The sequence below is a fragment of the Oreochromis niloticus genome, linkage group LG3, assembly GCF_001858045.2.
Source record: "Oreochromis niloticus isolate F11D_XX linkage group LG3, O_niloticus_UMD_NMBU, whole genome shotgun sequence".
NCBI lineage: Eukaryota > Metazoa > Chordata > Actinopteri > Cichliformes > Cichlidae > Oreochromis > Oreochromis niloticus.
Genome location: NC_031967.2, coordinates 81,547,954 through 81,558,660, shown reverse-complemented (window position 1 = coordinate 81,558,660; position 10,707 = coordinate 81,547,954). Strand labels below are relative to the sequence as shown.

Sequence of the window (10,707 nt, the reverse complement as noted above, 5' to 3'; positions counted from 1 at the left end):
CATCATCTCTTAGAGGTTCATTTAAGTGTACTGTCTCTGACAACAGGGAGACAAGACGATGAAGAGGAGGGTAAAACGTTAGTTCAGCTTAAAGGTTGAATTACTGCTTTCAGTCCCTGAATGCTCCGGTCTAATGTACATCTGTTTCTGTCCTGGTGTGAGGAAGCTGAAAATCAGACTGACCACCTGGAGAACCACGTCCGAAGGAAGAACCTGCATCTGTTTGGTCTCTGGGATGGCGCCGAGGATCAGCATTTGCACCCTAACACCTCTAAAGCCAAACCAATACAGGTGTCCTCATTGGATTCCTGAAACTCCAAGATCAGCAGTTTGTTTTCCGCTCCACAAAATAACTTAACATCGAGCACGATGGAGCAAACTCTGTCCAGCAGCAGCAGAACACTCATCATTTAGACCGATGAGTCTGACAGGGGTTGACACTTCATGCTAAACCACTTCAAATGTTTAGCATGAAGATTAGACCCTTGGATCACACATTGGATTTGCTTTGTACCAAAGCATCAAGGGTTTCACAATATAAGAAGGGTTCTGATATAATTCATGAGAGATTTGATGCTAAAGAAGCAGCTTTATTTATACATATATATATATATATATATATATATATATATATATATATATACATATATGTATATGTATATATGTATATGTATATATATATATATATATATATATATATATATATACCAGAGGCGCAAAACACCAGCTACTGGTAGACAGAACAGTCAGCCGAGACTGCAAGACCAGACTGACCAACCTGTGCACAGCCTGGATTGATTACAAGAAGGCCTATGACTCAATGCCCCACAGCTGGATACTGGAATGCCTAGAATTGTACAAGATCAACAGTACCCTAAGAGCCTTCATCAGGAACTCAATGGGAATGTGGCACACAACACTAGAGGCCAACTCCAAGCCCATAGCACAAGTCACCATCAAGTGCGGGATCTACCAAGGAGATGCTCTGTCCCCACTGCTGTTCTGCATAGGCCTGAACCCCCTCAGTGAGATCATTAACAAGACTGGCTACGGATACCGACTACGGAACGGAGCGGTTGTCAGCCACCTCCTGTACATGGATGACATCAAGCTGTATGCCAAGAGTGAAGGAGACATCGATTCACTGATACACACTACCAGGCTATACAGCAATGACATTGGAATGTCATTCGGGCTGGAGAAGTGTAGTCGGATGGTAACAAAGAGAGGGAAGGTAGTCAGAACTGAGGGGATTGAACTACCAGAAGGCAACATTGCAGACATAGAGGACAGTTACAAGTACCTGGGGATCCCACAGGCGAATGGGAACCATGAAGAGGCCGCTAGGAAAGCTGCAACAACCAAGTACCTGCAGAGGGTCAGGCAAGTCCTGAGGAGTCAGCTGAACGGTAAGAACAAGATCCGGGCCATCAACATCTACGCCCTGCCCGTGATCAGGTACCCTGCTGGGGTAATAGGCTGGCCAAAGGAGGATATTACCGCGGAAGCACTAGCTGGTAGTCGGGCCGTACGCGTGTCCTTGTGCAGTTGAACATAATCCACAAAGTCCGCTTGTAGTTGAAAAACAAACAGGCAAACATTTATTTCCACAGTCTTGAAACACAGTAATCCGTTTGAATGTTCAGTTACACTGCAAACACGGTAAGAAAACTGTTTGACTCCACAGCTAGTTAGAGCCCCGTTACTTCACACTCTCCGTCGTGAATGCTCCCCCCGTGCCCAGTTATCATGTATTAAAGGAACAGTACGTAAAAATTAAATAAGGAAAGAAAATACAATTTAACTGTAAATATTACGCTAAACAAAATTATAAAGTAAAACTGAAATTACTCATTATCTTACACTTATCCTTATCCAAAATAATTCAAATTATTAACAAATATACACTCTGTGCAATCTGAGTAAAGTAAGAGATGATTAAACCTTTATCTTATACATTCCCGGCCCCTAATTGTTCTATAAACTTATAAACAATTATTAACAATTTGGCACAATGATCAAGTTCAACAGCATAGGCATTCAGTCCTTACAACATAATTTCTTCTTTCTTCTGATGTCAGAGGTCACCAGTACATGACATACCGTTGGAGTGCAGTCTTTACCACTGACTCATACTGCTTCTAGGAGCAGACAGACCTTAGTGATCGGTCTATCCAGTTCACTGGTCTTGGTCTTCACACGAACCCTGCGAACAAGTCCATGTTCATCCGGCATGGCTTGAGTGACTCTACCAATGAGCCAAGAGTTTCTCGGTGCAGTTTCGTCCACGAGCAAAACGATATCTCCAGGCACAAAGTTCCTAGACACCCGTGTCCACTTCTGCCGTGTCTGAAGCTGAGGCAAATACTCTCTCACCCAGCGCTTCCAGAAAAGATCTGCCATATATTGAACTTGCCTCCATCTTCGGCGGGCATAAATGTCCTCCTGCTGGAACAGTCCTGGAGGAAGAGATGGCCTTGCTTTCAAGAGCAGGAGATGATTTGGAGTGAGTGCCTCCAAGTCATTAGGGTCATTGGAGGGTGTAGTAATAGGCCGACTGTTGAGGATTGCTTCGGTTTCACAGAGAAATGTCTGAAGGCTCTCCTCATCCAGATTCTGAGTTTTAAGGGTGGCACTAAGGATTTTTCTGACCGATTTAATCAAACGTTCCCATACCCCTCCATGGTGAGAAGCAGCTGGAGTGTTAAAGATCCACTTAATGCCCTTTTGCGTCAATGTGCTTTCTATTTTGCAGGTGTTCCACTCTTGAATAGCCTTCGTAAGCTCTCGTTCTGCACCGACAAAATTGGTCCCGTTATCTGAGCGCAGCTCTACCACTTGTCCTCTTCTTGCGATAAATCTGCGAAGAGCATTGATGAAAGAGTCTGTATCCAAAGATGCTGCTACCTCTAAGTGTACAGCTCGAATGGCCAAACAGGTGAAGATTACACCATATCTCTTCATAGTGCTTCTTCCACGTTTGACCTCAAAGGGCCCAAAATAGTCTACTCCTGTCCTTGTGAATGGCGGTTCGTCAGGTGTAACTCTGTTTTGTGGCAAGTCAGCCATCTGTTGTTGCCCAACGATGCCATGCAATCGTCGACACACAGTGCATTTGGAAAGAACTTTCCTGATAGCGCTGTTTGCTCCGGGAATCCAGAACCTTTGCCGTAGCTTGGACAGGACATGGTTGCGTCCGCTATGACCCACCTCCTTGTGTATTTCTTGTAGAATGAGCTCAGACACCCTTAAGCTCTTGTCCAGAATGACGGGGTGTTTGAACTCTTCTGGCAAGGCTGAGCGACTGAGCCTTCCCCCAACTCTCAAGATCCCATCCTGAAGAAGCGGATTGAGCTTGTATATGTGGCTGCTCCTTTTAACAGGCTCACCCTTTTGTAGGGCAGTGATTTCTTCTTGAAATTTTTGTCTTTGGCAGTGGCTTATAATCTCAAGTTCAGCTTCTTTTAAGTCATCCACTGTGAGGTTTTCTTTGCGGTGGCTTAACCTTATGTTTGTCAGGTTTCGACTTTGCTGTCTCTGTGCTTTACTGATGTCTTGTGCAGTGTCAGCAGTTCGTTCTAGTCGTTCTTTGGCTCGAACCAGCAAGATGTTCTTTACCTTAAGGATCCATGCCACAGCTTTCTTAAGGCGTATCCATGAGGAGTAGTGTTCTATCAACTGCTGCAGTACATCCGTTCCTGTATTTAATGCGAAGGTGCTGATGGACACATTTTTTTTGATCTCCGGGTCTGCTGGGTTAAGAGCTTCTAGATGATTAAGATTCTTTGGCCAACTGTTGTTTGGTGCCGTGAGAAAGTCTGGTCCAGAAATCCAGACATGGTTCTGTAGGAAAAGGCCTACGTTCTGTCCTCTTGAGACACAATCAGCCGGATTGAGATGTGAGTTGATATGTCGCCATTGAGAAACCACGGACACTTTTAGGATTTGAGAGACTCGGTTGGCGACAAAGGTGCGGAACCTTGTTGTCTCGTTGTTTATGTACTTTAGCACCGCTGTACTATCAGTCCAAAACACCGACTCTGCAAGCTGCATTTGTAGCTCTTTCCTTAACATCCTGTCCATTCGTCCTGCCATAGTTGCTGCTATTAATTCCAGACGTGGAATGGTGGTGTGTTTGAGTGGTGCAACTCTTGCCTTCCCCATAACAAAGGAACAATGGACTTGACCATTCCAGCTTTTCTGTACTAGATAGGTTACAGTACCATAAGCCTCCTCACTAGCATCACAGAAATGATGAAGCTGAGCAAATGAAGTGCCTCCAAAATGTGCTGGCTTGAAAGATCGCTTAACTTCAAACCCCTGGAGTAACTCCAAATCGTTAAGCCATTCATTCCATTGCTGAGCAAGATGTTGTGGAATGACGCTATCCCAGCCAATCTTTAGCCTACAGCACTCTTGCAAAATCCTTTTAGCCTGCAGAACCACTGGCGCCAAGATGCCTAGTGGGTCGTAGATGGAACTTGCAGTAGAGAGAATGTTCCTCCTTGTGGGTTGTTTCTCTTGAATGGCAATTCGGAATTTGAAGCTATCCGACTGGACACACCACTGTACTCCCAGTGCTCTCTCTATGGGCAGTACATCCTGATCCAAGTCCAGATCTTTAACTTCCTTTGCCCTTTCAGTATCAGGAATGGATGCCAGCACCACACGGCTGTTGCTTATCCATTTCGTCAACCTGAATCCTCCCGTTTGACAGGCCGCCTTCAGATTGTGGAAAAGCAACACAGCTTCATCCTCAGAGCCAACTGACTTCAGGCAGTCATCCACGTAAAAGTTCTGCAGTATAGTTTCAATAGCTGTACTGTCAAACTGGTCCCTGTTGTCCTCAGCACACCGTCTCAGAGCATAGCTGGCACAGCTTGGTGATGACGTTGCGCCAAATAGGTGCACAACCATCTTGTACACCACCAGAGCTTGTTTAAGGTCTCCATTTGGCCACCACAGGAACCTTAAGAGGTCTGTGTCTTCTGGTGGAACCTTTACCTGGTGGAACATGGCTTCCACATCAGCCATGACCGCTACAGGTTCTTGGCGAAATCTTGTGAGAACTCCAATCAGAGTACTGGTAAGGTTCGGCCCTTGAAGAAGTTGCCCATTCAACGTGAACCCCTGGTAGGCAGCTCCACAGTTGAATACAACACGCATTTTGTGCTTTTTGGGATGGTACACTCCGTGGTGTGGGATGTACCAAACCTTTCCATCACTGCGCTCGAGGTCTTTGTCAGGAACCTTCGCGGCATAGCCCTTGGAGATCAGATCCTTCATGAAGGCACTATAGTCCTCGCAAAATGTGGGGTTTTTCAGAAGCCTCTTCTTCAAATTCAATGCACGCTGTTCTGCTAGCACTCGGTTGTTGGGCATTTGAATCTCTTTGTTCTTAAGAGGTAGACCGATGCAGTAATGTCCGTTAACCAGTCTGGCAGAAAGTGTTACACTGTCCATGAATTGGAGATCTTCCCTAGACATCTCCAGTTGCTCTTCCTGGTTGCATTCAGGAAAGTCATATCTGAGCTGCTGTTTCCACAGGTCATCCAGTTTGGCCACGGATATTCGATTTGATTTGATAGTTACTATTTTGCTCCTTGCAGCTCTGCGATTGCCATCCCGCAGCGGTCCATTCACTGTCCAGCCAAGGCTTGTTTTTACTGCATAGGGTCCGTCGTCTATGCTGTGAATGACTTCCTCTGGCTCCATAGCCCTTGGTACATTAGTTCCGATTAGCAGACCTATTTCTGCATTGATGTAGGGTATTCGCACCCGCTTTAGATGAGGCCATTTGTCCACGTCTGCCTGCAGTGGAATGTTCCTTTTATCAGCTGGGATTGCCTTCTGAGAAAACACTTCCTGCAGCTCAATGAAGTTGCATTTTTCTAGGCTGCTAACCTCTAGGCCTGTAACAAGATGGCTGCTGACCGTTTTCTGTTGCCCCATGGTTGTCAACAGTATGTCCATTTTCTTTCCACTGAGATTGAGCTCATTCATTAGCTTTTCGGTACAAAACGTTGCAGTGCTGCCTGGGTCTAAGAAAGCATATGTGATAGCCGCCTTGTCGCCTTTCTTTGCCTTAACTTGGACTGGAACAATAGCAAGGATGCTATCTGCGTCCCCGGCCCCAGTACCAGAACATAGTGTATTAGCTGTCTCTACAAACCCACTGCTCACAGACTGCTTCTCATCATGTTCTGGTGACTCCTCCTTTGGTGCAGGCTTATCCTTGCTCCTGATGTGCAACACAGTTGGATGAGTCAATGAACAGAGCTCACAGTTCAATTTCTCCTCACAAGACCTACTCATATGGCCCTGCTTTAAGCAGCTGAAGCAAAGTCCCTTCTCTCGAAGAAATTCTAGTTTCTCTTTGTGTAGAGATTTCCTCAGTCTCTTGCATTGTGCCATGGTATGTTCACTGTGGCAAAACAAACATGGCTTGTTGAATGCGGAGGTAGGATTAGTGAGTCCCTTTTTTCCTCCCTTTGCCTCTGCATCGATGCTGCCCGAGTGGTTCACAGGTGTGGCTGTTGTTGTAAAAATGGTCTTGCCACTCTTCCTCACTAAAGTGACATTTGGTGGAGACTTGGTTGGTGCCTTATTGCTGTCTTTTATATCTCCAAACACTGGGTGTAATGCTACCTTAGCCTGCGTGTTAATAAACTTGACCAGGTCCATAAACTTAGGCCGCCGAGCTTCTGTCTCCTCTATTTCAAAGGCAACACTCCTCCACCTTCCCCTGAGTTTGTACGGTAACTTATTCACAATGGCACGCATGTTGGCAACGTTATCCAACTCCTCCATGTACTCCATGTCTGACATTGCATTGCCACAACTGGTGAGGAATAGTGCCAATGCGCTGAGGGCTTCACCATCCTCTGTCTTTATTGGAGGCCAGCCTAGAGCCTTATTTATGTATGCCACCGAAATCCTGTATTCGTTGCCAAAGTGCTCTTTCAGAAGCCTTTTTGCTTCACAGTAGCCTTTTTCTGGATCCATATGCAGACAACTGCGTATTAGCTCCCTGGGCTGTCCGGAAGTGTATTGCTCCAAGAAGTAAAGACGATCCTTTCTGCTTTCTGTTTTACACTCTACTCCATGCTCAAAGGCTCTGATAAACAGTCTATATTCCAATGGATCCCCACTGAAGATGGAAATGTTCTGAGGAGGTAGAGTAGAAAGTCTTTGTTGCGTTGCAAGGACTTCTGCAATGTCGTTTTGTCGTTGCATAACAGCTAACAACGTCTGTGAAGCTTCTACACCCGCTGAGTGAGAAGAACTGTTGCCTGAAGAACAGTGGCTGTTCTTTCTGATAGCTGGCTGATTTACCTGTACAGAGTTAGCTGATTGAGGCTGGATGATGGGCATCCTGTTTTGCTCACCACCACAATCCTCAGTAGTCGCTCTGGGATGATCAGTCTGTACCACAGCTGGCTGCATCTGGATGGAAGATACTTTGTCATCTCTATGTGACACATCTGAGCCCTCAAACCTCTGCAAAATCTTAAGCTTAGCATCAGCTGCTGCTAAAGCAGTTCGCAATTCAAGCTCTTCCTTCTCAGCCTTAAGTTTAGCTTCTTGCTCCTCCAAAGCTCGCCGTTCCTTTAAAGCTGCTGCCTGTGCCAAGAGTGCAGCCTTCTCCAATTCCGCCTTCAAGCGAGCTGAAGATGCTGAAGATTGACCAGTGCTGCCTTTGGACATTCTAGACTTCCTAGATGCTGCTACTGATATGCTGTCAGTGGGCTGAACACTCTCATCAACCATTTTTGCTTCCTTTGTACGTTGATGGACTTCCTTTATCCAAGCATCCACGTTGTCAGCAAAGCTTCTCATTGCATCTGCTTTGGGCTCAAACCAATGCTGCTGATCATTATCCATGTCTTCTCCTGACACAGCTTGCTGAAATAGCCCCTTTACAGTTGTATTCAGTTCACAAAACTCTCCAAAGATGTGATTAAATTCTGTAGCCAACTTGGTTTTAACTATTTCCACATTGCCATCATCCTCCATTAACTGCAGCATCTCATTCTTTTTCTCTGTTAGCTGACCCAACTTAGCTTTTCTTGAGCCTATTTTCCTTTGTAATGCATCCTCCATTGCCTTAGCTGTAGGCTTCACCTGTCGCTTTTCCACTGTTGCTGAATCTTTATCATCTTCCATGATTCTCCGATTAGCTTGTTCCACTTAGCTGGGAGCTCAATACAGCTAACTGCACCAATAGGCTCCGGAAACACACAAAGGGTAGCTGTTCACATGTAGTTAGCTAGTCGTTAGCGGGTCGTTCGCTGCTAATTAGCATAACACTGTTGCCAATATTTCACGTTTCACTCCCCAATCTCCTCCTTATCCACGACTAACTGCACTTACTTTCTGTGCTGAAGGGCTGACTGGTGAATCCTCTCCTCGTATTTCATGTCCCTGTGTTGCAGTTAAATTTCCAATCCAAAGACTGCGGCCGCGAGGAGTCAGTTTTCTTACGAATATTACCGCGGAAGCACTAGCTGGTAGTCGGGCCGTACGCGTGTCCTTGTGCAGTTGAACATAATCCACAAAGTCCGCTTGTAGTTGAAAAACAAACAGGCAAACATTTATTTCCACAGTCTTGAAACACAGTAATCCGTTTGAATGTTCAGTTACACTGCAAACACGGTAAGAAAACTGTTTGACTCCACAGCTAGTTAGAGCCCCGTTACTCCACACTCTCCGTCGTGAATGCTCCCCCCGTGCCCAGTTATCATGTATTAAAGGAACAGTACGTAAAAATTAAATAAGGAAAGAAAATACAATTTAACTGTAAATATTACGCTAAACAAAATTATAAAGTAAAACTGAAATTACTCATTATCTTACACTTATCCTTATCCAAAATAATTCAAATTATTAACAAATATACACTCTGTGCAATCTGAGTAAAGTAAGAGATGATTAAACCTTTATCTTATACAGAGGAGATAGAAGCCACTGACATCAAGACAAGAAAGCTCCTTACCATGCATGGAGGGTTTCACCCCAAGTCTAGCACCCTGAGGTTGTACGCTAAGCGGAAGGAAGGGGGCCGGGGACTGATGAGTGTCAGCACCACAGTCCAGGATGAGACAAGAAACATCCACGAATACATCACGAAGATGGCCCCAACTGACAGTGTGCTCAGTGAATACCTCAGGCAGCAGAAACCCAAGAAAGAGGAGGAAGGCGAGGAACCATCATGGAAGGACAGGCCCCTGCACGGTATGTACCACCGGCAGATAGAGGAGGTGGCTGATATACAGAAATCCTACCAGTGGCTGGACAAAGCTGGACTGAAAGACAGCACAGAGGCACTAATCATGGCAGCACAAGAACAAGCTCTGAGTACAAGATCCATAGAGGCTGGGGTCTATCACACCAGGCAAGACCCCAGGTGCAGGCTGTGTAAAGATGCCCCTGAGACAATCCAGCACATAACAGCAGGGTGCAAGATGCTAGCAGGCAAGGCATACATGGAGCGCCATAACCAAGTGGCCGGCATAGTGTACAGGAACATCTGTGCCGAGTATAACCTGGAAGTCCCAAGGTCAAAATGGGAGATGCCCCCAAGGGTGATGGAGAATGACCGAGCTAAGATCCTGTGGGACTTCCAGATGCAGACGGACAAAATGGTGGTGGCTAACCAACCGGACATAGTGGTGGTAGACAAACAGAAGAAGACGGCTGTAGTGATCGATGTAGCGGTTCCGAATGACAGCAATATCAGGAAGAAGGAACACGAGAAGCTGGAGAAATACCAAGGGCTCAGAGAAGAGCTCGAGAGGATGTGGAGGGTGAAGGTGACGGTGGTCCCCGTGGTAATCGGAGCACTAGGTGCGGTGACTCCCAAGCTAGGCGAGTAGCTCCAGCAGATCCCGGGAACAACATCGGAGATCTCTGTCCAGAAGAGCGCAGTCCTGGGAACAGCTAAGATACTGCGCAGGACCCTCAAGCTCCCAGGCCTCTGGTAGAGGACCCGAGCTTGAAGGATAAACCGCCCGCAGGGGCGTGCTGGGTGTTTTTTTTTATATATATATATATATATATATATATATATATATATATATATATATATATATATATATAGATAGATAGATAGATAGATAGATACAGTGAAATAATATATGTATATATTATTTCACTGGACGCTCGTCAGGCCTTGGACAGAATAGACTGGTCAGATTTATTTAATGTTCTCCCAAAGTATGTATTTGGAAATCATTTCCTCAGATGGGTTCAACTTTTGTAACAATACTTTTTAAACGTGTCACATTGGAGCGTTCCACTCATCAGGGGTGCCCGTTATCTCCAGTGTTATTTATTCTGACTATGGAGCCTCTGGTGATGACAATTAGAACTAGAGAGCGAAAATGTCAGAAGAAATCTTAAGTGTGCCTATGCTGCTGCCAGTGAGTGTAGTTTGCCATTCATACGACTTCAGGGAGTAAAACACACTAGAGCAGCTCTTCTCCACCATGAACTATGGTGTGTGGGTGCATGTGGAAGACACTTTTAAAGAGTTCGTACAGATTTTAAATGCACATCATTGGTCAATTAAACTTCAATATGAGAGTAGCCACTTAAAAATCTATTTTTTAGATCCCACAGTATTTTTTGAAGTGATAGAGGCCATAACAGAAAGCTGGCCAGAGGGTGATTTCTTGCACAGAACAAGTTACCATCTGCCTCACACGT

At 45.4% G+C, this 10,707-nt stretch overlaps 1 protein-coding gene across 1 annotated transcript; it reads right to left on the bottom strand.

Annotated features, from left to right (window-relative positions):
- Positions 1-1,511: 1,511 nt before the first annotated feature.
- Positions 1,512-8,936, bottom strand: LOC112846145 (uncharacterized). The gene is made up of 2 exons (XM_025905412.1): positions 8,374-8,936; positions 1,512-7,446 (listed from the first exon to the last, which is right to left on the bottom strand). The coding sequence occupies exon 2, from the start codon at positions 7,444-7,446 to the stop codon at positions 2,131-2,133; it is 5,316 nt and encodes a 1,771-aa protein (XP_025761197.1). The 5' UTR covers positions 8,374-8,936; the 3' UTR covers positions 1,512-2,130.
- Between the last annotated feature and the right edge of the window lie 1,771 nt (positions 8,937-10,707).